Raw genomic sequence first — 27,932 nt, forward strand, 5'->3', positions numbered from 1 at the left:
CACACAAAACCTCTCTAAAAGTGTAAAACCTGCCCCATTTTCTCAGAACATCTCAAGAGCTTAAAACTTCACAAAGGCCTATGGGCATGTGAGATCCACACTGCTCGCTAACTTTTGACTAACACACTTTTGCTCTTTTACAAAAGAAAATAAACACACCTGCAATATATCCAAACCATTTTATGTGCAGGCCAAAGGCACCAAAATAACTAACGTTCATCTAAAATATAAGAATATCTTTAGAATTAGGTGCTCACAAAGTCATTGTATATGTATATATATAATGGTAATCTCACTTACACTGTGTGGGGCCTATATCAATTGCATATAGATCTATGTATAAACAAATATATGGCGGTTACATTTAACTCACAAACCTCTTTTCTGAATCACACTGAAAACCTTGAATGTCAAGTGTTTCGAACAGTGTTTTCTTCGTCAAAAACGACTTATTTCAATTAATGGACTCATTTTCGAAACCAGAAAATATCCAAAAAAACGTTGCAAGGTGGCAGGAGGACGTTTTTCTCTCAAAAACATCCAAGTCGCAGTTTTCAATACCCCAATTTTAGACATTTGCTCCACAGTTTGTTAACATTTCAAGGGGGCATCTTTGGGGTGGGATATGGGTGGCACCAAAAGATAGATGTTTTTTTCTGCAATAATGGAACAAAATGAAAATGTCTAGGACCAAAATTAAGACTTTTTGGCTAGACCTGTCTCAATTACGACTAAGCGACCAAAAGGTGCCCTAAATGACAACTGGAAGGTTTAGGGCGTTAAACTCCTTACTGACCCCCTACTACCCCCCAAAGATGTGAATGAAACAGCCCATACCAGCAGCCTCTATGACAGCTTCAGATGTTATGGCCAGTCCTATTAGAGCAACAAGCAGGTCCCTGGAGTAGCCTAGTGGTTGGTGCAGTGCACTGTAGAGAAGGGAACCCGGGCCCATATCCCACTCTAGCTGTTACACTTGTGTTGGAAAGTGTGAGCCTTCCAAAACCCACCAAAAACCTACTGTACCTACATATAGGTGTAGTGTTGGGTACAGTAGGTTTTTGGTGGGTTTTGGAGGGCTCACCAAACAATATAAGGGGGTAACAGTGAGATGTATATCTGGTACCTATGTGACGTTCACTGCAGTGCTCTCTAGGGTGCCCTACTGCTCTGCTGGGATGGCCAGTCTACTAAGAATGCTAGCCCCCTATACATCCCAAAGGCTTGTTTATGTGCGTTTTTCCCTCGGAGATTTTTTTTTTCTAAAATGGTCCTAAAAATAGACACACTAGCACAAAAATGCTTAAGGGGTAATATGATGGGTTTTTTTTTTTTTTTTGGGGGGGGGGGGTTGAGTTTCTGCTTTCTAAAAATTTTACTACATTATGGAAGTTTCTAGGTTGCGTATTGATAACTGCTGTTGCCACTTGTTCCCTTTTGGGACTTCTATTGCTATTTATTTTCAGTTATATGACTTGTTGTACCTGATCTATTTTGGGTTTCAGTATTGTCTCTAACTGTTTAATAAAGACTTCTTTAAATTTCAAAATGTCTAGTAAATAGCTATTTTCAAAACAAAAAGCTGGATGTTTTTCTGGTTTGAAAACAGCCATATTCTCCACTGGATTTCTGGATGTGTTTCGCAAAACATCAAAAATCGGATTTAGAAGTCATATCGAAAATGTCCGTCAAAGTCATATTAATACAATAACCTGTGTATACAGCATGATATACTTTGATGTGTTTAATAAATCCAAGTTGAGGAAGGAATAAAAAAAAAAAATAAAAGCCTGTTAGAAAGACAAGCGATCGTGAACAAGACATTAGCATTCTCGATCAGCTGTCTGTCAGCTCGCTTTCATTTGTTTCGCCTGCCAGTGTTCACGTTTCTATACTGTCCACTTCTCAAACACACTGTCTGAATTTTTTTTCCCTCCCTTGGACACATCTGTGAAGCAAAGTCCTAAGCTTTGTCTGCAAACAGTGTGCTTCAAGTTATTCCTAACAGGAAAAGAAAAGAAAGAAAGAAAAAGATTCAGTATAAAGAGAGCAGCCAGTGATCAGAAGGCAAAGGGTTAAATGTAGGATCCCCACGAATCATTTTTGAAGTTGATTAAGACCCCGGCTTTGCATTAAACAGTATCGCTTCTGCATGAGTTACTGCTAATGCCGTCAGGGAGCAGCTTGAAGAGCCCAGTGTACCGGTGACCTCTTTCACCCTTCAGCCACCCACCAGGGCTTCCTTGATTAGCATAGTACCTGGTTCTCGGAGGAGTTCCCATCGTCCCCCAGCAGTTCGTTCCGAACCTCATCACTGTAGGCAATCCGTGACCTTTTCTGTAAGCCAAAAAAAACACAAAAAAAAAACAGGGTGAGGAAGGAAAAGCTTTAGTGAAAAGTATATCGAGGCAACATCACTCACGGCTCAGGAGTCCCCTAATGGATACCTATTTGTTGAAGGTAATAAAATCATTTAGAAATGTCTCTCTCTTTTTAAAAGTCTTTTGTGATGGATTTCATATTATAGTATCTCATCCTGGAATCTTGTTTTATCCTAATGCAAAGGCAAATTACCTACACAAGGAGCCAAAATAAGGATGGACTGAAACTGTTTTATGTGAGAGAGATGACCGTATTCTTGGAGTGCCAGGTTTTCAAAGCATGTTTTTTATTTTTATTTACTTTTTAGAACAGTCTGAAAAGGGATGGATGCCATTTAGAAAACCACACAGTGATGCAGGAGGAGAGTGGGAATATAAACCAGGGTTTCCAGAGACAGGACCGCAAATGATCTTGAGTAAAACAGCATTTCAACCAGGCTTCTTGTCTTAGTATCCAGTAGCAACTATACGTCACGGTCTTCTTAAAGACCATCACAGCTAACCGTTGTAGCTTCTAAACGTTTACTCTCTGACAAAAGTACACAGACTCCTGATGCAGGCCTTCTGGCCGAAACACAGCGTTGTGTGTTGAGTCACTTCGATTTTCAATACACACTGTTTTACTCAAGATCGTTTGCGACCCCGTCTCTGGAAACCCTGGTTTTTATTCACAATCTCCTTCTTTTCTTGAGTTTCTTCATGGGATCTTTTGAGTTCTCCACGCACGTGAATTCTCTTTGGTACCAATTCTATTTCCACATTTTAAAAATACCAAATGGACAACACAGCAGCACAAGTATACGCTGTAAGTTATGCCAGTGTTTCCGTGCCCACCCATGAGCGCTCCCAAACCACAGCTCTGTCCAGCCCAGTGCCAATCAAACTTTCTGTGGCAGAACTCATGTTCTCTATCTCTGGTAAGAGAAGACCTCTGGAAGCCTGTCCTTCTCTGCTGCTGCTCTCGGCCCTCCTACAGAGTCCTAGCTGAGGCTGCTTTTATCCTCCACCTTCCTTGGAACCTGTGCGGGGCTGATGAGGTGACTTCAAACATGGGTTTTCCACCCCCCAGTTTGGGAAGCCCTCTTGTAACCCAATAGCTGTTCTCTGACAGCAGCAGGTAGCGAGTGGTTGGGCTAAAATGAATGTATTTTATTTATTAGGATTTATTTAACGCTTTTTTGAAGGCATTCAATCCAGGCAGTGTACAGTAAGAATAAATCAAACATGAGCAACAGCCAATTAAAGCAGTAAAAATATTCAAATAACAATGCAAAGTATGGTATAGTATACTACTTACAGTGTCAACACAATACGTAATAGAACATTTTAATTGACAGTGTAGGGTATAAGCAAAGATGGGACATCCAACTCCAGGCTCCGCCCTTTCTGTCTCGCCTCACCCCATGCCTGGAACAAACTCCCTGAGCGCATACGCCGTGCCCCCTCCCTACCCATCTTCAAATCAATGCTCAAAGCCCACCTCTTCAATGTCGCCTTCGGCACCTAATCACTACACCTCTTCTCAGGAAATCTTAACTACCCCAACTTGACATTTCGTCCTTTAGATTGTAAGCTCTTCTGAGCAGGGACCATCCTTAGTTGTTAATTTGTACAGCGCTGCGTAACCCTAGTAACGCTCTAGAAATGTTAAGTAGTAGTAGTAGTAGAGTAAGAGGAGTTAGAAAATAAGGCAACTGCTTTGTTAATCGGGAAAAAAAACGTATATTGGTTAATTGCGTCAAACAAGAAGCTCCCACCTATTGGCAGCGGCGTAACAGACTGCATGCTTTATTGTTAATGGAACTGAGATGTTCACCTAAAATTTAAAAGACAAAAAGAGTTCTACTTGACTTGGAAAAGTTACATACAGGTACTGGCACCTCGAGCTCGTAGTTTAATTCTTAACCAATTGGGGGACCCATTAGATGCAGGGAAGACCACTAATCAATAGAGGCAATGAGAGACTTCACCGTTACAATCCTTACAATTAAAGCTCCCTATGGTGGGGTGGGAGGGGAGGAGAGGAGAAGGGGGGAGGTGTGGGAGGGGGAAACGGGATGGGCTCGTTGGGGAGGGGAGAAAATGTTAAGTGACTGATGTTCATCATAATATTAGTATTATCGCATTTTGTTGAATATTGGAAGTTATGTAATCTAATGCTGTTTGATCTGTTAATTGGCAAAGTCATCAATAAAAAGTTGAAAGATAAAGAAAGTTGCACGTGAGGTCAGAGAGATGGTTAAATATTACCTCAGCTAGGGTAGGAGTGGATAAACATGTCCTGCTGCAGTATGGGCAGCCTGTGTCACTCCTTGTGTGTGTGAGTGAGACTAACAAGTTAGTTACTTCTTCCATTAAAGGCCTGGTTGAAGAGCCAAGTATACGTAGTAACATAACATAGTAACATAGTAGATGACGGCAGAAAACGACCTGCACGGTCCATCCAATCTGCCCAACAAGACAAACATATGTGTAAACCTTACCTTGATTTGTGCCCTTATTCAGGGCACACACCGTACAAGTCTGCCCAGCACTACTTCCCGCCTCCCAACCACCAGTCCCGCCTCCCATCGCCGGCTCTGGCACAGACCGTATAAGTCTGCCCTCCACTATCCTCGCCTCCCAACCACCAACCCCTCTTCCCCCACCTGCTCTGCCTCCCAATCTCGGCTAAGCTTCTGAGGATCCATTCCTTCTGCACAGGATTCCTTTCTGCATATCCCACGCATGTTTGAATTCCGTTACCGTTTTCATCTCCACCACCTCCCGCGGGAGGGCATTCCAAGCGTCCACCACCCTCTCTGTGAAAAAATACTTCCTGACATCTTTCCTGAGGCTGCCCCCCTTCAACCTCATTCACATATGGCATACACAGTTATCCGACTACTGTCATAGTGCTCCAGTTTCTAGTGGATGGCACGTGGGGATACACTGAAACAAGATTAACATTCCTATTACATTAAATAAAATATGTTTGGTTTATCTTGTAAAAATAGGTCTCAACTCAATTTGAACATAGTTATATTTGTCTTCTTAAAATCCTGTAAAAATGACTTGCATAGGTTCTCTCGCCACTAATTTATTTATTTATGTATTTAGTTTACTGTGCTTATATCCCACAATTTCCCACCTCTGGCAGGCTCAACGTGGCTTACAACAACTGAATAACAAACAGACAGGGTACAATAAACGGAAAGGGGTAAGCAGGACAGTAAGTTAGAGAAAAATAGATGGGTCAGTCCAGGATAGCAGTGTCAGTTCTTTTACATCTGCCATCAGGTGCCCCTGTTCTAACATTATGAGACACAGATCAGTGAGATTCGCTGTTCAAAAAAAAAAAAAAAATTAAATTTGAGAGCCAAGACCATCACCTGACAAAGTGGCAGAATCCTGCCACTCTCCAACATCCTGTCTATACTCCCATCTTTGCCACTCCAATACTTAATCCCCCTCACACTTCCTCTGAAGGGTTGTGGTCCTACCTTTTGAACAGTTATTCAATGTCCTGCCAGTACCATATAGCTTAAGTTTCAACTGCAGGGGATAGTAACATAGTAGATGACGGCAGAAAAAGACCTGCACGGTCCATCTAGTCTGCCCAACAAGATAAACTCATATGTGCTACTTCTTGTGTATACCTTACCTTGATTTGTATCTGTCATTTTCAGGACACAGACCGTAGAAGTCTTGCCCAGAACTAGCCCCACCACCCAAACACCAGCCCCGCCTCCCAATCTCGGCTAAGCTTCTGAGGATCCATTCCTTCCTTCTTGTAAGGTCTGGGCCCCCAATTTAGGTTCAGGCCCCTGGCTAATGGGGTCCTCAAGCCCCGAAAGTGGAAGTGCTCCTCCACTCACGGCCTACACGTTCAATGGGCCACCGCAATCGTGCAGGGCCTCCATGCCCCCCTGCCCACACACGTGCTCGGTTTTCGCAAAACTGAGTGCACGCTAGGGGGCGGGCCTCTCCTATGCATAATCAGTTATGTGGAAACCAAGCACGTGCAGGGACGGAAAGAGGCCCAGGGTGGTGCTGCCGCCCAGGTGAACGAGCAGGCCGCAGGTGGAGAAGCACTTCCGCTGGCAGGGCTTGGGGACCCCTGCGGGCTCAGGTACGTAAGGGGTGGTGGTGGTGGCAGGACGCGATAATATTGTGCCCCCTCCCCCTCAAAGATTCGAGGTCTGGCTACATGCCTGATCTTGTGAGACTAGAGTAGGATTTTGGACAGCACATAGCTCAAATTCACCGACAGCTGTATGTTACAGACATTAAACAGAACAACTGTTATGGAGGTATGTCAAAGGTGGGGGGGGGGAGAGATTGTGAATATGGAAAGAATCAGGGGGGCACACTTAGGTTCAGTGGGAGTTGCCACAGGGCCCCAGGCCTTGCAATGAAGAACTCTGAAGTAGATAATGTTATCCACTCTTTTCAGGATCTTAAGTACCTTGATTATCTCTCTCCTCAGCTTTTTTTGGGGGGCCACCATTCAACATTCAAAAGCCCCTTCTAAATCGACCAGCCAACCTAAAGGCATTTCACAATCAGCTATCAAAGACATCTTAAAACTATTCAGTCAAACGAGTCCTGAGAAAGCATTTTAAGACTGGATACATCACCAGGATCATTAATGATCTGTCTCAGTTCTGACGGTCTCCATCTCTAGCACAGGAGAACTGCAAGAACAAAGGAAACATTTTAAACAACTTCTGCTGTTTGCACTTCATTTGTGGGACTTTCTGGTTAGAGGCAGCTTGCATATGACAGATTTTTTTTTCTCTCTCTCTCTCTCATATTCATCGTGCTGTCATCTGTTTTCTGCATGGATTTGTATCTTTCTGGTGCCTGGGGCATGGTGACATGGATATTTTTTTTTTTCAAAATTCAACCATTATTTCATAATTACACTGGCAGAGAGAAAGAAGGAAAGGAGTTATATGAAGAAACAAATGTAGCAGAAGAAAAAATAAGAACAAATGCCCTCTTCTGACTAAAAAAAAAAAAAAATTGATGGGTTGTTAGAACTTAGCCGAGATTGGGTGGCAGAGCCGGTGGAGGGAGGCGGGGCTGGTGGTTGGGAGGCGGGGATAGTGCTGGGCAGACTTATACGGTCTGTGCCAGAGCCGGTGGTGGGAGGCGGGGCTGGTGGTTGGGAGGCGGGGAATAGTGCTGGGCAGACTTATACGGTCTGTGCCAGAGCCGGTGGTGGGAGGCGGGACTGGTGGTTGGGAGGCGGGGATAGTGCTGGGCAGACTTATACGGTCTGTGCCAGAGCCGGTGGTGGGAGGCGGGGCTGGTGGTTGGGAGGCGGGGATAGTGCTGGGCAGATTTATACGGTCTGTGCCCTGAAAAGGACAGGTACAAATCAAAGTAAGGTATACACAAAAAGTAGCACATATGAGTTATCTTGTTGGGCAGACTGGATGGACCATGCAGGTCTTTTTCTGCCGTCATTTACTATGTTACTATGAAATACTCCACTTGCCCTACTGGTCACAGTTTTGCACACTAACGGAAAATTTGTTTGCCATAGTTCTTTTCTATGGCAAACTGAAGCAGGGTCACTTAAAAGTGGAAGTCACACCGCTAAACCAAGACAGACTCAAAATTGTCCATTAGGCTCCAAAACAAAAAAAAAAAAATTGCAATCGTTAAGGTTTTGAATGGCAGCCGAAGCTGATGGTGATACTTGACTACTCAACCTTTGGTCTCACGGTCTATCATGGTAAAAGTTTAAGAGGCCCTTTTACTGATGTTTAGCATGCGCTAAGTGCCAAGCGGCCGACAGGCATTTAGCATGCGCTAAGCTTTACTAAAAGGGCCCCCTAAGACTTGCGAATGACAAGTGACACCTCAGAGCCTCAATGTAGCATCTACAGCACAAAATAGTAGAAATCGTCTTAACATTTAAAAAAAATATAACAATTTTTACACAAGACAGACTGATTGGGAATCTACAAGATCCTCTGCCTTTTTCTTCCTGTCCCCTTGCCTCTGGAATAATTTACCTCTAGACCTGGGAGACGAACAACCCTTTAAGAACAAGCTTAAAACCCATCTTTTTGACGCGTATTTTAATATGCGTTAGTTCTGGCGAATTTTCCCGCTACAACGGTTAGTTACAGTTTTCATTTGTTAACTTTTAGTCGCCTCTGCTTTCCTCTGTAGCTTTCCAAAGTTAGTTTTGGCTGCGTCTGTTTCCTGGTGTACCTGTCACTCAATGGCATTCTGTTTTCCTTTTTTTATATATATATTTGTGGAATTTTGTAAATCACTTAGGGCCCTGTTTATTAAGGCGTGCTAGCGTTTTTAGTGCTTGCTAAAATTTAGCATGCGCTAATGATAGAGACACCCACATATTCCTATAAGATCTCTACTTTTGGTGCATGCTAATTTTAAGCGTGCACTAAAAATGTTCACACACCTACAGCGCGGATAAGTAAACAGGGCCCTTACATATGGGATTTCCCAGGATTTGGCAATTCATCAAATCATTAATAAGCATAAATATAAACATATCATTGGTGTGTAGCCCTATTTACGGCAGTAGGCTACCAACACCTATGAATGAATTTTAATTTATAAAAACAATTCAGGTTTTAAATCAAAGTGATTTAATTTCATATTATATTGAGGTAGGAGAAATACATTACTACTACTACTATTTAGCATTTCTATAGCGCTACAAGGCATACGCAGCGCTGCACAAACATAGAAGAAAGACAGTCCCTGCTCAAAGAGCTTACAATCTAATAGACAAAAATAAATAAAGTAAGCAAATCAAATCAATTAATGTGAACGGGAAGGAAGAGAGGAGGGTAGGTGGAGGCGAGTGGTTACAAGTGGTTACGAGTCAAAAGCAATATCAAAGAGGTGGGCTTTCAGTCTAGATTTAAAGGTGGCCAATATACTTTTCCTTAAATATAATCCCTCCGATATTCAGCTGGCAGTGGTCAGCATTTTTTAAAACAATGATTGTCACCAGCTAAACTATCCCCCCGATATTCAATGACGGGCACCAGCACTGAATACCGGGGGGATAATATTGGCGGGCTGGGTGCCTTGCACTTATGCGGACCCGGCCAATATTTAGCAGGAGCCACATAAAAGTTATGTACCCCCGACTGAATATCAGGCCGGCTGGCCTGCATAACTTTTTTTTTCCCAAAGCCCCTGAGCCCCCTCAAGCCAATGTCCCTTCTTTCCCCCCTATCCCATCCTGCGTCGACACTCCCAGAAGACCCACCCCCAGCCATGCAGGAAGGCCCTTCCCCCAGGGCTTACCTGTATTCCTAGTCGTTGTGAGCAGAAGCGCAGCCCCCTTGCGGTGCTGGTCTAAAATGGCTGCCGTGACCTCTTGCGGCAACTCACGGTACTTCATATAGTACTGAAAGCTTTCGCAAGAGGTCACAGACAGCCATTTTAGAGAACCGCTGCAAGGGGCAGGGGCAAGAGGGCTGCTCTCCTGCCCCTAATGACCCCGTGTATAACCAGCAGGGATATAAGTAGGTCCATGGGGAACGGCTGGGAGGAGTGTCTTGAAATAGGCTGGGAGGCGGGAGGGAAAGAGAGGATATTGGCAGGGGGGGGGGGGCTTGAGGGGTTCAGATGCTTAAAGAAAAAGATATGCATGCTGCCCAGCTATTCATAGCCAGCACCCACATAACTAAGCGGCCTTATTTAGGACAGCTCCTTAACTGTCCTAAATGAAGCCGCTTAGCTGTGCATTATTAAATGGACTAGGGGAAAATTCACTATTTCTGGGATAAGCAGTATAAAATGTTTTGTACTTTTATGGGATCTTGCCAGGTATTTGTGACCTGGATTGGCCACTGTTGGAAACAGGATGTTGGGCTTGATGGACCTTTTATCTGTCCCAGTGTGGCAACACTTATGTAATGTGTTTGGGATTCTGAATGTAATCTTGCGACTCTGTGGGTTTGGTTTTTTTTTTTTTAATTACATTTGTACCCCGCGCTTTCCCACTCATAGCAGGCTCTATGCGGTGGGCAATGGAGGGTTAAGTGACTTGCCCAGAGTCACAAGGAGCTGCCTGTGCCGGGAATCAAACTCAGTTCCTCAGTTCCCCAGGACCAAAGTCCACCACCCTAACCACTAGGCCACTCCTCCGCTCCTACATGGAATGTTCCTACACTTTGAAATTCTGCATGGAATCTTGTTATTCTTTAAAATTCTAGAATCTTGCTACTCTTTGGGGTTCTAGTGGAATGTTGCTACTATTTGGGTTTCTGCCAGGTACTTATGACCTGGATTGGCCACTGTTGGAAACAGGATGCTGGGCTCGATGGACCTTTGGTCTTTCCCAGTATGGCAATACTTATGTACAGGTGCAAGCACTGAATAATGCCAGCACCCGAATAACCTGGGCCTCCTCCCCAGTGCCGCCCATGATCTGCCCACTTTTTGTTTGGGCGGTCTGAGGGAATATTCAGTGGCACTCTCCGGTTAAGTGCCGCTGAATATTCCCAGTTAGGCAGTGGAAGGTATACAGATGTGCGGCATATCTGACTGTGTTCAGATCAGGATGGTGTACTGAAGCTATAAAGCTGTACGTATCAAAGGCAAAATGCACCATGAACCTTGTCTGGAAATGTATTATACCAAATCTCTCTCTCTCTCCATTTGGAGAGATCTCAACTGTAGTAGTTTCAAACTAGCCAAGCAAAAAGTCATCGCTGGCATTAAAGGAAACAAAAAGCTTTAAAGAAACAGCGGTATCAGAGCTGCCTGTTTAATTATTCATCTCATCACGACGGGAGACTAAAACACTCCACAGTATGCAAGAATATCATATGGAGATTGTTTTTGTTTGCTTCCCTTTTCACCAAAAAGCTAACAAATTGGTGTAGATTGCTCAATTATGATATTTTACCCCCATTTTTGTTTGATGTACTTCAAACAAAGAGAGGAATTACTCTAGCCCTGCCATACCAGTAATCAGGGAAAGTGTTTTAATTCAGCTCAGATTGCTACTCATCACTGGGAAGATTGATACGCTGATGCCCCTTAGCCTTTATCACACCCCAGTAATGACATTACCCCTGGTTAACTATAGAATCAGCTACCAGGAAAACCCCAGTCACTCAAGATTCTAGGGTAGGCACGGAGAGGGAGACCATTCTTAAGCACCCTTTTATTAAAGTGTGGTATTCTGTAGCTAGCACACAGTAACTTTGTGTTAACAGTTGAGGAATTTATGTGCACAGCTTACTGTAAAGTGGTGAGCGTAAATTCTCATGCATGGATCTCAAAAGGGGGTGTGGCCATAGGCGTTCTAAAAATTGTGCGCATTGTAAGCCAGATCTGCGTCTAAGTTAGGCGCAGGCATTTACACCAGGCAGGGCCGCAGAGAGACATAGCCGGGCCTGGGGCAGAACCGGACCACTGTAAGCCGCCCCACCCCCCCACCCCCACTCACATCGTTGCTCCCACCCACCCCTTTACCATTCTGTCTTTACCTCAAAAAGGGGGGGCCTGGGCCCGGCGCCAGCAAGCCACTTTTTGTGTGTCTGCTTCCGCGGTCTGTCTTCTGCTGCTCCTGTTGGGACCTGGATGATTGCATTAACGCGATATCCTGCTAATGCAATCACCTGGGTCCTGGGTGGCACGCAGAAGCAGGGGAGGACAGACTCGGAAGCAGGCAGCAAGAAGCTTACTGGGCCTGGGCCCTCCCTTGGAGGCCGGGCCCAGGGAATTTTGCACCCCTGCCCCCCCCCCCCCTCTGGCCCTGACACCAGGTTTTAGTTGGCGTAAATGGTTGCACCTAAATTTTTGTCACAGGAACAGGCGCTACATACATTCTATAAACCAAGCCTAACTTTAGGTTAGGTTTATAGAATAGCACTAAGCACATTTTTTTTGGGGGGGGGGGCGTGATTCTTTTGGAGACATATATAGAATTCACCCTTTAATATGTAATTTAGAGTACACTGTGGGAACTGGCAGCTTGGCCATGTGTTAACAGTGCACACTAATTCACATGTTAACTGCTTAATGCACTTAAGTAAAAGGTCCCCCCTTAAAAGAACAGAGAGACTCTTATTTCTTTGTATTGTAAAGATCTTAGCAGACACAGTAAGTACAGATATTCAATTACAGACAGCAGTCTACGAAAATATTTTAACATTAGTCTACCTCAGGTGCGTCAAACATGCTTACAGTATCAAATCCTCATTCTAAATTTAACATGAGTAATTACATAATGTAAATTTGGCTCCTAAGTAATTGTAATGGGGAGAACAGGGAGGATGAATATTTTAATGTGGCCTCTCGACAGATGCACGGCTGCTGTATCAGCCCATCATTAGTTACAAGTTTCACATACCTGGTCTAACTGCAAGGCACTGAAATCATTTACAAATATACATAAGTACATAAGTACTGCCATACTGGGAAAGACCGAAGGTCCATCAAGCCCAGCATCCTGTTTCCAACAGTGGCCAATCCAGACCACAAATACCTGGCAAGATCCCCAAAAGTACAAAACACTTTATACTGCTTATCCCAGAAATAGTGGATTTTCTCCAAGTCCATTTAATAACGGTCTATGGACTTTTCCTGTAGGAAGCCGTCCAAACCTTTTTTAAACTCTGCTAAGCTAACCGCCTTTACCACATTCTCTGGCAACGAATTCCAGAGTTTAATTACACATTGAGTTAAGAAAAGGTTTCTCCGATTCGTTTTAAATTTACTACATTGTAGCTTCATCGCATGCCCCCTATCAGTCGTGTGAACGTGGACCTTGAGCCAGCATAACACTTACTAAAGTGAAGATACTGCCTTAAAAGAGAAACAACAACAACAAAGACTTTTTCATGTAATAGTGTCAAGAGACTGCAACAGGGCTGTTAATTCTGGTGCTTGCCACCTCCTGCTGCACAGGTGTCATTTCTCATTTGCTTTTCCCTTCGTGGTCTTCTCCCCCCCCCCCCCCCCCCCCCCCAAAAAAAAAAAAATAATAAAGTATATTTGGTAAATTCTAGAAATAGTTTGTCAGAAGAGAAAGCACAAGAAAACCTTTCATGAACACCATAGATTACTCTTTGGTACTGCATTCCTTTAAGTCCTACAATATCCTTGATATAAAAGTCAACAAGGCATTGCCATGTCAGTCATGATCAGTCAAAAGTGGATGACTGGTTCTGGATAGCCTGAGGTTCTAATAATTAATTGTGAGAACTCAAGCTGGATGATTATTTCATATGGAAATGAATGCAGATTAAAATAAAGCATTATAAACAGCTGAACACTTTTGTGCTTACTCTAGCGTGTGTCGGACAAAGCTTCACAAAAATTCCAAAGTCGAAAAACGCAATTGAAATCTGGCAGTGCCCAAAAATGACCTAAACTGCAGACTTACCAAAAATAAAATATTAAAAATAAATAAAAACTGAGCTCATGTCTTTACCACATTGCTGAGTTTCATGTGCCACGTCTTCTGTGTTGCCCATTCACTGCTACGTGAAAAGCACATCTGAATATGACAATTAAAAAAATTTACTCAGAATTTCAAGATTATAGGATTTCTACTTCATAACTATCAGCTTTATCAAAATGTGTACAGTAGCCAAATGCTACCCTGATTTGAGCTGGAAATGTCAGTCTGAGCTAGAGTTTGAAGGAACTCAATTCATAATGCATTTTATAAATAGTTAATGACTTCTATACATAAGTGAGCTGGGCAAATCAAGAAATTGTCAACATTTTTAGTCTTAGTTGTCAGTTACCACTGTCTACAGATACTTCATACGTATGTTTATAAGGACAGTAACTCTACAGCTTTTACCGAGTGCCATTTTCTGAGCTGCTTCATGCAGGATTAAAAAAGCCTCATCAGAATTTTTTCTTAGCAAACATTTTCCTCTAAAAGTTAAATAACACAAAAGTTTTTGTTTTATTCAAGTTGCAGATTATAGAAAAGGAAGCTGTGCATGAATGTGTGCATGCTTCTCTCTGCTTTCCTGTATACCAGTGCTGTGTAGAAATATGAATTTGCTTAGCATGCAAGGTTGCTTTCCAACCTTCCAAATTAAAAAAAAAAAAAAAAGAAAAAGTTCTGAAATTGTAATACAAAACCAGAATTCCAGATTCTTTATAAATCAGATTATGATTTGGTTTTTCACGGATTGTGAACAATAGCCCATCAAAACACAAATATCTCATGCCAACGGAAGGAAGGTAGATTTTCAATTTATATTGCAAGCAATTCTGGGAATATTTATTTATTTATTTAAATTTTGCTGACACCTTTTTCAGTAGCTCAAGGTGAGTTACATTCAGGTACTCTGGATATTTCTCTGCTCCAGGAGGGCTCACAATCTAAGTTTGTACCTGAGGCAATGGAGGCTTAAGTGACTTGCCCAAGATCACAAGGAGCAGCAGTGGGATTTGAACTGGCCACCTCTGGATTGCAAGACCAGTGCTCTAACCACTAGGCCAATCCTCCACTCCAGAACCTAGCTATTCTTTGGGGTTCTACATGGAATGTCGCTACTCTTTGAGATTCTGCATGGAATCTTGTTACTCTTTAGGATTCTAGAATCTTGCTATTTATTTAGATTTTGCTCACACCTTTTTCAGTAGTAGCTCAAGGTGAGTTACATTCAGGTACACTGGATATTTCTCTGTCCCAGGAGGGCTCACAATCTAAGTTTGTACCTGAGGCAATAGAGGGTTAAGTGACTTGCCCAAGATCACAAGGAGCAGCAGTGGGATTTGAACTGGCCACCTCTGGATTACAAGACCGGTGCTCTAACCACTAGGCCACTCCTCCACTCCATTAGTTTATCCATTGTTCTTAGAAAGGAGCCATATCTTTGGATAACTTTTGTACTGGCTTAATAAAAAGGTATAACTATTAAAGAGTCCAGTTTTCCCTAAGTGCAATATGCCTACAAGAAGCCTAGGTTGTTAGAATGTATATGTATATATTTCTTTTTTTGCGCTGGTTTTGAATTAAAGACTTTTATGTTGCAGAGTTATTGTTCTTCTACAGAGTTGACCCCTAAACAATTCATTTTTATTTATTGATGTTATATCCCACATTATCCAAATGAAGTTTGGTTCTATGTGGCTTACAGTGGAATAACATGAATACATTAAACAATAACAGGTTTACAGTGAAACTATTGAACAGTTATAGGCTTGCGAAGGATGATGGTAGGTTAGCAGTGGAACATTGACTTCTCCAAGGGGCAGACGTCAATTGGTAGGAGTCTTGTTCTCTTGAGGGCAAATTTACTTTGGGAATAAGAACATCTGCGTTTACGTGGGGGTTGAAGACACCTTTCTCTAGCTCTCTTCCCAGAGGCGCCATTAGGATATTAAATAGTATTGGTGAGAATGGGAAGCCATGTAGAACTCTGCATGTAGGGATCCAGGGTGGTGATACAATATTAGCCATCTCGACCTTATATGATCTGGTGCTGAGGAAACCTTTCAACCATCTTATTACTGATCCTCCTACGCTGATGTTGTCTAGTAAACAGAGTAGGGTGTCATGATCCACCACATCGAAGGCGCTGGACATGTCGAATTGAAGTACGAAGATTTTCATCCCTATGCTGAGTTCCCTTCTAACGTTGTCCTGGAATGATTGAGTGTGGATTCTGTGCTGTGGTGTGGTCTGAATCCTGATTGGGAGTGGTGTAGGATCGGGTGGCACGGCAGGTATTTCATCAGGTGTTATACATATGTATATACACGGTTGTGTCAGTATTCTATATACAAACGCAGTTCTTCTATTGTCTTAATTAGTAGAGGAATTAAGACTACCAGTCTATAGTTTGTGGTGTCATTGACCTTAGCTGTTGTATTCTTAGGAACTGGGGTTAATATTATGTTACTCTTGTTATGGGAGAAGATTCCTTCATGTAGCAGGATAGAAATGTGTTCTGCTATTAGGTTCAAGAACCAATTGGGTGTTTCCTCCATGATGATATTGGGGCAGGCATCAAGTGAGAAATGTGATTTGGCATATTTATATATTAGGGTTTTGATTTCCTGTATGGCTGGCTTTTTGAATGAGACCCAGGATCTGCTTGAATGGACTTGTGGATGTTGACCTGGTCACCTAGGTAGTTGACGATGAGTATCTTTGGTTGAGGTAGTTCAGCCTTGATTTTGGCAATTTTTTGTTCAAAGTAAATAGCTAATGCCTGTGCAGATGGTGGTAACTCATTTGTGGTCGTCACTTTCTGGACATCTAACATGTTATTCATTAGGCCATATAGTATTTTTTAATGTTAGGTTAACCAGATCCAATTTATGATTCATAGAATTCCTTCTTTGCTTGTTTAATCACGTTCTTGTATGCCCGTATTGTATTTCTCAAAGTGATATGGTTTTCTTCTGTCATTTCTTTGAGCCATTTCCTTTCAAGTCTCCTGTAAAGCTGTTTGGTGGTTAGTAATTTTTGATTGAACCAGGGTGATGGTCTTCTATTATGTTTCCTTCTGGGGGTTTTGGGTGCTATTGTCTCAAGGATGGTTTTGCTGTGTATATCCCATTGACCCATGAAGTTGGGCGAGTCTGGTTGTAGTTCATCTTGGATGTTTATGATTTGCTCCCAAAATTCTATGACTCTTAAAAGGCCTCTGGTATAGACAATGCTGGGTGCGTCTTGTGATCTTTTGCATTGTTTGGACTCTTTCCAGTTTAACGTGAAAGATAATTTTTTGTGGTCTGACCATGGAACAGGGGTCCAGCTGTTGTTTGAGATAGGCTTCCACGTGAATCTTTAGTGGGTAGGCAAACAGATCTAGGAAATGGCCCTTCGTATGGGTTGATGTTTCCTATGGCCCATTGAGTTCCCAGGAATCCAGAAAGACATGTACTTCCTTTGTGGTCTGGTTGTCACGAGACTCCATATGGAAGTCAGTGTCTCCCAGTAGGATGGGGACAGAACAGGATTCCGCATATTTGACCCTGGAGGGTAAGGTCATTTATAGTGCATGCCAGGATTTCTAGAAAAGGATTCATGTGTTCTGGTATTTGTTTTATCCTGAGTAAACATTTGTAGGTAACAGCTGTTTCTCCTCTTTTATTTCATGTTAGGGTTATGATTTTATAACACGGTGGACAGATGTCATTCAGCATTGGATCATCTTCGCTGCGTAGCCATGTTTCTGTTATAAAAAGGAGGCCCAGCTGCTCCTCTTCCAGCCATTCTTGAATTTGTTCTGGTTTCTTTTGTCCAGTAATGAGCATGTAATACACCATTATATTTATAGGAAAACTGTTTTGCACTGCATTTACGACATAAAAGCCAACTAGGTACGTGCTACAGTAGATTCATTTAAGAGACTATCTTGATAATACAAACACCAATCCAAAGTTCCAATCTATATATGGTCTCCTGTGGAAGAAGTTCCTATTTTAAGGACATTCGACTTACAGAAGCATCTGTTTCAAGTAAAATATATTCAATGGTAGGGAAATACTTCTCATTACAAAATGCAATATTACTTTTAAGAACATTTTAACTAGTCCCGAAGGTACCATAAAAAGAACCTTCAGTTCAGATATTATATAAGCCATATAGTACAGAGCCTGACGATTATTAAGCTCTGAGCATGAAAAGGATGCACCAGCTGGTTAAATCTGTAATAATTTGAAACCCTCAAATTCAAAAGAGGGTGTGGAGGGTCAAATATAAGATGGATGACATCTGAGCAAGAATTTTGCATGCTGATTCTCACTTCCAGTCCACAATTACATTTCATAGAAGCTGTCTGTTTAACCCAAGTCTTAACATTTCCCAGGTGCTGACTGACAAATGTTTGTAGACAGACTCAGTTGGCACCAAAATGAATTAGTTTACAGTTTCCATTTATTAAAGCTGCTATATTTATGTTTATTCATAGTTGCTAAAAAATCACCTTTTTTTTTTTACAAAGCAAATCAAGGCGATTTACAATGAAATCAAAAGAGAAAATGATAGGAAAGGAACTCCATTATAAAGGAAAGAACGAGTAGGTCGAAAGCAGAGTATAGACTTAAAACAAACAATCAAAGGAAGTCCAATTTAGTTATATATTTTATTTTTATTTTTGTTACATTTGTACCCCGCGCTTTCCCACTCGTTGCAGGCTCACTGCGGCTTACATGGGGCAATGGAGGGTTAAGTGACTTGCCCAGAGTCACAAGGAGCTGCCTGTGCCTGAAGTGGGAATCCAACTCTGTTCCTCAGGACCAAAGTCCACCACCCTAACCACTAGGCCACTCCTCCACTGTTGTTACTAGTTGAGATTCTACATGGAATGTTGCTATTCCACTAGCAACATTCCATGTAGAAGTCAGCCCTTGCAGATCACCAATGTGGCCGCGCAGGCTTCTGCTTCTGTGAGTCTGACGTCCTGCACAGACTCACAGAAACAGAAGCCTGCGCAGCCTTCTACATGGAATGTTGCTAGTGGAATAGCAATATTCCATGTAGAATCTCCAATAGTAGCAACATTCCATGTAGAATCTCCAATAGTATTTTAATTTTGTTACAGTTGTACCCTGCGCTTTCCCACTCATGGCAGGCTCAATGCGGCTTACATGGGGCAATGGAGGGTTAAGTGACTTGCCCAGAGTCACAAGGAGCTGCCCATGCCTGAAGTGGGAATTGAACTCAGTTCCTCAGGACCAAAGTCCACCACCCTAACCACTAGGCCACTCCTCCACAAAAAGCAATTCAAGAAAATCATCCTTCCACAGCCAGCAACAAGTTCAAATACATACATTCACAGGATAGCTCAATATACTTAGCTTAAATTAGCTTAAGCTAATTAAATACCTTGATCTTTGATCCCGCTGTCAGTATTATTTTATACACATTGCAGTATATAGATCCCATGAAACTACTAATCTAAGTACAACAAATCAAAAGACAGAAAGGCCTTCATAAAGAAATTCAAGAATGTGTCTTCCTCCATTACTAATAAAAGTCATCTATAAATACAGGTGAAATGTTTTTCACTTCTTCTTCTTTCCAGTCCAATGGAATGTTGGAAAGTAAAGTCAAGAACGTCTGTCTTATCTGGGGGCAAAATAACTCTCTGACAATTTAATTAAAGGGGAGCAAATAACAAATTTGGTGAGGGGGGGGGGAAATGGTGAAAAGACATACAGAGAGTTTGACGAGGCACCTGATTGACTAGATGTTTCAGAGATTAAAAAAAAACAAAAAAAACTCTTGCCTCCTTCCTCAAAAAAAAAAATGGCTCAAAAAAAAAAAATGGCCCACTGCATTTCTATGGGAGTAACAGTCTCAGCTTCTGAGGCTTAGAAACTGACATTACCAAAGTGAAACTTTTCAGCATATCAGTTTCGGTCCTTAGTTCATGCTGCAATGTCCCAGTTTGGAAACTGCCCCTTTAAATCTGCCCTTTCCCTCTTTTTTAACTCTCCTGGGTGACAGACAAACATGGAGCCAGCACAGACACATACGCATACAGATACACATGCCCATAGCTGCACTCTTCCAGACAGATACAAAGACGCGTACACATACAACCTCAGGCACACACACACAAAACATAGAGACTGACACACCCATACACTGTAATACATATACTCAAAGGACTAAGTCAATGCAGGGGAGTGTTCCAATGTCGTTTCCGCCCAAGTGAATTATTACAATGTCTCAATGATCTTTTCCATTGTTATATTCCTTAATGTTACTAGACTTTGTCTCGCATAACACCTCATAATGTAATCCATAACTGAGTTGTAACAAACTGTACTTCCAGTTTTCATAACATATTGTAAGCCACACTGAACCCGCAAAAAGGTGGGAAAATGTGGGATACAAATGCAATAAAAAAATAAAATAAATAAATGAAGCATGATCTTCATTCTTCTCCCAGCACCATGCAATCCCCTCTACCCCTGCTGTATAATTATTATTATTATTTATTGCATTTGTATCCCACCTTTTCACACCTATTTGCAGGCTCAAAGTGGCTTACATAGTTTTGTAACACAATTATTCATGGATGTCAGGTACAGTTATTGTAGTACAGAGGTTAGTTAAGGGAGAAGTAGAGAGTAGAAGGGAGGCGTTTATTAGGTATGGTGAACAGTAGGTTTTCAGCAGTGGATTAGTAAGGTTCTAGGTTTTCATTGTATGCTTTGTTGAAGAGATATGTCTTGAGGGATTTACGAAAGGTAGTTCTTTCGTTGATTGTTTTCAGGTTTCTAGGTAATGCGTTCCACAACTTTGTGCCCAAGTACGAGAAGGTGGTATCATGCATCAGCTTGTATTTTAGTCCTTTGCAGCTGGGGAAGTGCAGGTCGAGAAATTTTCGGGATGATTTTGTGGCGTTTCTGGGAGGTAGGTCCACAAGGTTCAACATGCAAGTTGGGGTGTCTGCATGGATGATTTTGTGAACCAGTGTGCAGATCTTAAATGTAATACGTTCCTTAAGTGGAGTTTCTCTCTTAAGGGTTTTGCACTTTCATATTTAGGTTTTCCAAATATGAGTCTGGCTGCAGTATTCTGAGCAGTTTGGAGTTTCTTGATGTTCTCCTCTTTGCAGCCTGCGTATAGTGCATTGCAGTAGTCAATATGGCTCATTACATTTTCTTTGTTGTATATTCTACTGTGAAACCCAGTGACTTGAGCCATATATCTTTCCCTAATGGTTGCTCTATATGGTAGACGCCTACTGACTGAACCATGTAGTTTGCTATGGGTTGTTATATGTATACGTCTGCGCTTTAAATCGAGAGATCTCAGGAGAGCCCAATGGTCTATAGATCTCCCAGTTGATGAGTGGATTTTTTTTTTGCAGTAGACACTATGTTCTCAGAGAAGGATCTACTTGAGTGCACAGTCTGATGACATTTGTGCAGGAGTCAATCTTTGCTCTTTTTTTCTGTACAAGCAACAGCCTCCTTTCTGCCTTATAATGGTTGCGAAAATGATCCTTTGGAACTTGCAAAGACATTTTTCCACAGGGCTTGTGTTATTATTTCAGCATGAACAGAGGAGACACCAGGAATTAGCTTAGCATCTTTCTTCCACATTGAGGACATGGGCAAAACCCACATTAGTCTGTGCCATGCTCTACAGAAAGGTGAAAAGAAATTAAATAATAACAAAATGCTTCTCTTTTTTTCTCTCGCCCGTAACTGTCTTGTCTGTCTGTATTTTTTTTTGTTACATTTGTACCCCGCGCTTTCCCACTCATGGCAGGCTCAATGCGGCTTATATGGGGCAATGGAGGGTTAAGTGACTTGCCCAGAGTCTCAAGGAGCTGCCTGTGCCTGAAGTGGGAATCGAAGTCAGTTCCTCAGTTCCCCAGGACCAAAGTCCACCACCCTAACCACTAGGCCACTCCTCCACTGTTGCTACTATTTGAGATTCTACATGGAATGTTGCTATTCCACTAGCAACATTCCATGTAGAAGTCGGCCCTTGCAGATCACCAATGTGGCCGCGCAGGCTTCTGCTTCTGTGAGTCTGACGTCCTGCACGTACGTGCAGGACGTCAGACTCACAGAAACAGAAGCCTGCGCAGCCTTCTACATGGAATGTTGCTAGTGGAATAGCAACATTCCATGTAGAATCTCCAATAGTAGCAACATTCCATGTAGAATCTCCAATAGTATCTATTTTATTTTTGTTACATTTGTACCCCGCGCTTTCCCACTCATGGCAGGCTCAATGCGGCTTACATGGGGCAATGGAGGGTTAAGTGACTTGCCCAGAGTCACAAGGAGCTGCCTGTGCCTGAAGTGGGAATCGAAGTCAGTTCCTCAGTTCCCCAGGACCAAAGTCCACCACCCTAACCACTAGGCCACTCCTCCACTGTTGCTACTATTTGAGATTCTACATGGAATGTTGCTATTCCACTAGCAGCAACATTCCATGTAGTAGAAGTCGGCCCTTGCAGATCACCAATGTGGCTGCACAGGCTTCTGCTTCTGTGAGTCTAGTATAGCTGTCCCGTCCCAGCATCATGCAATAGTATCATCCACTTGCATGCCTGATCCATCCTGCCTGTAGACAGTAACTGTGTGTATTTAAGTCTGTTGCTACTGGTTCAGCTATCCATAATCAACCAGTACTTAGTTCATTTAAAGCATCTTAAAAAGGAGACTCAGTTTTAAAAATGAATGCACTGAACCGCAAGTCTGGAAAAAATCCTGGAATACAAGTCCCTTCTAATTATGGCCTTTGTTGTGTGACCCTTGGCACCGAATTTAATTTCTCCATTCTCAGTTCTAATCCAGGCTCTGCAAAGGACCTTCTCTGTGGCCCTACGATTGTCCTTTCTTAACTATGCCTCTATTTTCATTGTAGTTTTGAGACACCTTAGGCAAGTTTGTATCTCAATTCTAATCCCAGTTCTGCCATCCGCTTATGCCTTCATTCTAGCCCCCATGATGCTAAGAATTCTGCAAATCCTCATGAATCAATTATTGGTTAATAAAGGTAACATTGGGTGCAGTATTCAGCACATGCCAGTCAGTGGGTTTTTTTTTTTTTTTTAATGTGAACTGCCAAAGGATTTTCAGGCCCCAAGCTGTATAAAGTAGACGCCAGCAATTACTTGGGTACTGGGGATATTCTGCTATACGTCTAGCTCCATCTCTACCTGTTTTCAAATCTATGCTGAAAACCCACCTTTTCACTGCTGCTTTTTAGCTCCTAGCCACTACTCAATTGCCCTCCCCTTGTACCTTCCTTCCTTCTCACCCATTACTTCCCTCGCCCGTAACTGTCTTGTATGTCTGTATTTTTTTTTTGTTACATTTGTACCCCGCGCTTTCCCACCCATGGCAGGCTCAATGCGGCTTACATGGGGAAATGGAGGGTTAAGTGACTTGCCCAGAGTCACAAGGAGCTGCCTGTGCCTGAAGTGGGAATCGAACTCAGTTCCTCAGGACCAGCAACATTCCATGTAGAAGGCTGCGCAGGCTTCTGTTTCTGTGAGACTGACGTCCGTACGTGCAGGACGTCAGACTCACAGAAGCAGATGCCTGCGCGGCCACATTGGTGATCTGCAAGGGCCGACTTCTACATGGAATGTAGAATCTCAAATAGTAGCAACAGTGGAGGAGTGGCCTAGTGGTTAGGGTGGTGGACTTTGGTCCTGGGGAACTGGGTTCGATTCCCACTGCAGGCACAGGCAGCTCCTTGTGACTCTGGGCAAGTCACTTAACCCTCCATTGCCACATGTAAACCGCATTGAGCCTGCCATGAGTGGGAAAGCGCGGGGTACAAATGTAACAAAAAATAAAATAAAATCACCCCAGAAATCCAAATTGTTATTAGCAAGGCCTTAAATTTATAGATATACCAAACCCATAATTTGGAGAAATAAAACAGCAAATACCATTCCTGTTTTTGATTCCTTAGCCCAAAAGGGGAAAAGTCAAAAAAAATCTACTAAGGTATTAACTGCCAGGAACTAAACTCCCTGTCTTTGATTACTCTTTAAATGTATAAAGCCAAAAATATGCTTTGGATTAAAAGCTTTTACCGATTTATGTAGCCTTTGCTAAAGACAGCCAAACAAACACTGCAGGAATGACACAGTGAACTTAATTACATCTTGCTTTAATTTTAGCTAGCACCATCTGCAAATATTGAGGTCCGATGGGTTTCTAGGTCAGCTATTCCTGCTTGTTGTAATGGAGACACTATTAGTCCAGCACCTCAAACGCAAAAGTAGTGAACAGAAATGCTTTTTAGTTGATTTCAGAACCTGCGGAATATGAATGACCAGTATTATCGACACAAGCAAGCTACTGGCATTCGCTCAGCTTTTATCTCGAGGACCTCAGCTTTTACTGTTAGACAACAGAGACTCTCTCTCTCTAGATAGAATAGTCATACAAATAGATTTCTGTCAGCTATTCAATTTGTATCGGGGAGCACGCCAACAAAAACAAAAAGGCCAGCAATTTAAACAACAAACCAGCTTCTGTGTTGACAGCAACAAATCACTTTGTTTGAAATGAATACGAATTACTGCAGATCAGAACCCTGGGATATGAGAGCACTGGTCCCATGCAGAAAATATATACCTGCAACATATCATGCTGCTTTCTGTGGTTTAGAAATACAGGGGAGAGAGCTTGAAGGGCAGCGCCTTTTAATCCAAAAACCATACATACAAGCACATCAAAACTACTGCTGAAGAAGAATTAGAGCCGAGCATTTTTTTTCTCTAATGAGCCTCTTTTAAAAAAAAAAAAAATGATTCCATTGACTGAACAAAACTATGAACATTCAGCTCGTCTTAAGGTGTTTTCCACTCTTGCCAAAGGCTCTTGCTGTCCCACTTTACTGCACATAAGCAATTTGTAAAAACTCCGTATAATGAACTAGACCTGACGTTACTTCAAATAAAAGTACAGAAAACCTTTCAAAAAAAATCAAACTAGATTTTTCTCAGTGGAGGAGGGAAGAAGGGCATCACACAGAGTTATTTCAGGCTAATCAACTCGGAACTGAATAGATTAAAATGCTACCTACAGGTGTCTAATGTAAAAATACAACACCTGACAAATCAAGGAAGGATTCCCTACAAAGAATCAAAAAGTCCAAAGAGACATAGGACAACCAAACCATGCAGAATTCCAGAGGTAGATTGCAGTCAAAAGTATTTATTGAAAACTCGGATACAATGGACTCGACACGGTCCGTGTTTCGGCCTGCTTCTGGAGTCAGAGTATCTGTGTAAACCGTACACATTCTATCATGGAAACAGCGAGATATAATTCAAGCCAGATAACACACGAAGTTGTGCAAGCAATCTGTTCAGAACTCTGCTGCACGTCTTATATTCCGCCTGAACCGATATACTCATATCACCCCTCTTCTCAGGTCACTTCACTGGCTTCCAATCAGATACCGCATACAGTTCAAGCTTCTCCTTCTTACCTACAAATGCACTCAGTCTGCAGTTCCTCATTACCTCTCTATCCTCATTTCCCCTTACGTTCCCGCCCGTAAACTCCGCTCACAGGACAAATCCCTCCTCTCAGTACCCTTCTCCACCACTGCCAACTCCAGGCTCCGCTCATTCTGCCTCGCCTCACCCTATGCTTGGAATCAACTTCCTGAGCCCTTACGCCAAGCCCCCTCCCTACCCATCTTCAAATCCTTGCTCAAAGCCCACCTCTTCAATGTTGCTTTCGGCACCTAACCTTTATACCTTTCAGGAAATCTAGACTGCCCCTATTTGACTGACTGAACATTTGTCCTTTAGATTGTAAGCTCCTTTGAGCAGGGACTGTCCTGGATGCTGTTTCAAAAGCAAAATGATGCAAAAGTTGTTGCTTTTTCAGTCCAGACGCCTCATGGATTCTATACAGGAAGTCCGCTTTCTTGTTAACAAGGTCACAAAGGGGGTCTGCCACCGAAGGATTTGCAGATGAGAATGTATCTTGTGAATGGGCACCATCGTGCCTTTCTTAGTGGGGGGGGGGGGTGTCAAGGATTTGAAGATATTTAACATTTCTGCAATGGGTTCCTCCTCTATCTCTAAATTAAATGGAACGGTATCATTTACTTCCCTAATAAAGCACGTGAAGAAAAGATCCTCTGGGGGAGGTTTTCTACTTTCATGAGGAGGACAGGGATCTGAGGGAACTCTGCAGACTCATTTAAAATCTCAAGAATACACCGACTCTAATCCAAAGAACTACTCTAATGGACTAGCAAGACATCAAGGACTAAGTGAGGGCAGTTCTGAACTGGGAGTATGTAACATCAGCCCCCTAAATTCTATAAAAGATGCCAAAACTGCGTGTGCAAATTTCAGGCTGTGTTTTAATCAAATAAACTAATTAGCGCCAATAATTGTCTTTTTAACAAGCAATTAGCACTAATTAGATTTAATTGCAATTTTACATGCGATCTGAAAAACAGAGTGTGGAAACGAAAGGGTCATTTATCATTTACTGACACTTGATATACCACCTTTCACTTAAACAATTAAAGTGCAAGAAGGTGAAATAGGAAAGGTTCCCTGCTGCCTGAAGGACACCTACATCACCTAAAAGAACCTTGGGGAAAGGATAGGGAAAAAAGGAAATTAATATAGGATTGTTTAGATCGCAGATCAAGAGGAAGAGAATTCCAAAGAATAGGGGCTCGGAAAAAGAAGGCAGAATGCCTAGTAGACTCTAGATGGGAGCAATACATTGAGGGGAAGGCAAAGTGTCTATTTGTAGAACAAAGGGCATGGGAGGGGGAACATAGGGCGTGATCAGGGAGGAGAGATCTAAAGGGATCCCCTGATAAAGGACCTTATGTGTGAGCGTGAGGATTTTGTGCTGGATATGGAAGGAAATAGAGAGCCAGTGGTGATCCATGAGTAAGGAGGTGACATGATCACGGCAGTGTGTGTGAGTGAGAATCCTAATGACTGTGTTTTGTACAGTCTGAAGATGTTTAGGAGGGCGGAATGGGGATGTTCCTAAAATTAACATGTGTTGTTACAGAATAACGTTTGGTGCAAATGGCTAAGCCTATAGTTAGGCACAATTCCCAGGAATAAGCACTGTTCTATAAACCATGCCTAACTGTAAAGCATGGCTTATAGACCAGCACTTTTCTCTGCAACAATGTTTTGGTGCCATATATATAGAATTCACCCATAGATGTACACCAAAACCTCTGGAAAGCTTACTACCCCAGATGCTCTTGAAAAAGGAACTGGAGCAGCTGACATGGACTCAGAGGTCCTATAACCAATGAGACACCACCAGGGACAAAATATCTTGAACACCAGCAGCAGAACTCTATGCATGAACGTCAATGTTGACAAAGTCAAGACATTGAATTAGGCAAGGAATTGAACAAGCGCTTCATCAATCTTCATATCCTGCTCCTCTGCAAAGAATGCTGCTGCCAAAGTTAGGATACAGTAGGTGAGTCTGCATCGTCCTAAGTCACATTAGGTGTATTGGTGGGCTGGTCCCAGGTCCATAGAGGTTGCAGCGAACTCACTGACATCGAGAAAGATGAGGGTCCTCCATCCAAGGGTGCTTTGAGAATTCAGTGGCTGCCAGCACCTAAATACTCTATACACTAGTTCGGTGTTGGTCGGGCCTTGACATCAGTGGCTCTCACGTTCAATGGAGATGATAAATCCTTTTTTGGGTGGGAATTTGTCAATGTCTATTTCCAACAGCTTCTAACAATCAGTGACATCAAAGATGATCAATGTTTTCTTGATGTCAATGCATCCCAGCATCTGATGTAGCTCCTGGGCTCCTCAAGGCCAATGTCTTTGAGACCGATGTTGACGGACTGGACTAAGTAAAAGCAAAGATCTTATCTCATTGATCTTCAAGCAATGAATCTCTCTCTCAGTCAACTAAAAACAAAATGGCACCCATAAGGTTCATGATCAAGCCCAAGGCACTTGAAGCACCAATAGTGAATATCTGCACTGCCCACACTCCTTAAAACTGCTGGAAGCTTTTTTCTGGGACAAACAAAATCAGCTTCTATGAAATCAAAGAACTTAGTTTAAAAAAAAAAAGGCCTAGCCTGATCGCCAAGCATCAAGGGATTGATTG

The 27,932-nt window shown here is 42.4% G+C and overlaps 1 protein-coding gene across 2 annotated transcripts in view; it reads right to left on the reverse strand.

The window, feature by feature from the left end:
• The window catches only part of VTI1A (vesicle transport through interaction with t-SNAREs 1A), a 673,595-nt gene that overhangs the window by 545,591 nt on the left and 100,072 nt on the right, over positions 1-27,932 (reverse strand). For both annotated transcript variants that reach the window (XM_030202729.1, XM_030202730.1), the window contains exon 4: positions 2,260-2,337. In XM_030202729.1, the coding sequence (XP_030058589.1) occupies positions 2,260-2,337 (78 nt within the window). The remainder of the gene's footprint in view (positions 1-2,259; positions 2,338-27,932) is intronic.

This window comes from Microcaecilia unicolor, chromosome 5, assembly GCF_901765095.1.
Source record: "Microcaecilia unicolor chromosome 5, aMicUni1.1, whole genome shotgun sequence".
In the NCBI taxonomy this organism is placed as follows: Eukaryota; Metazoa; Chordata; class Amphibia; order Gymnophiona; family Siphonopidae; genus Microcaecilia; species Microcaecilia unicolor.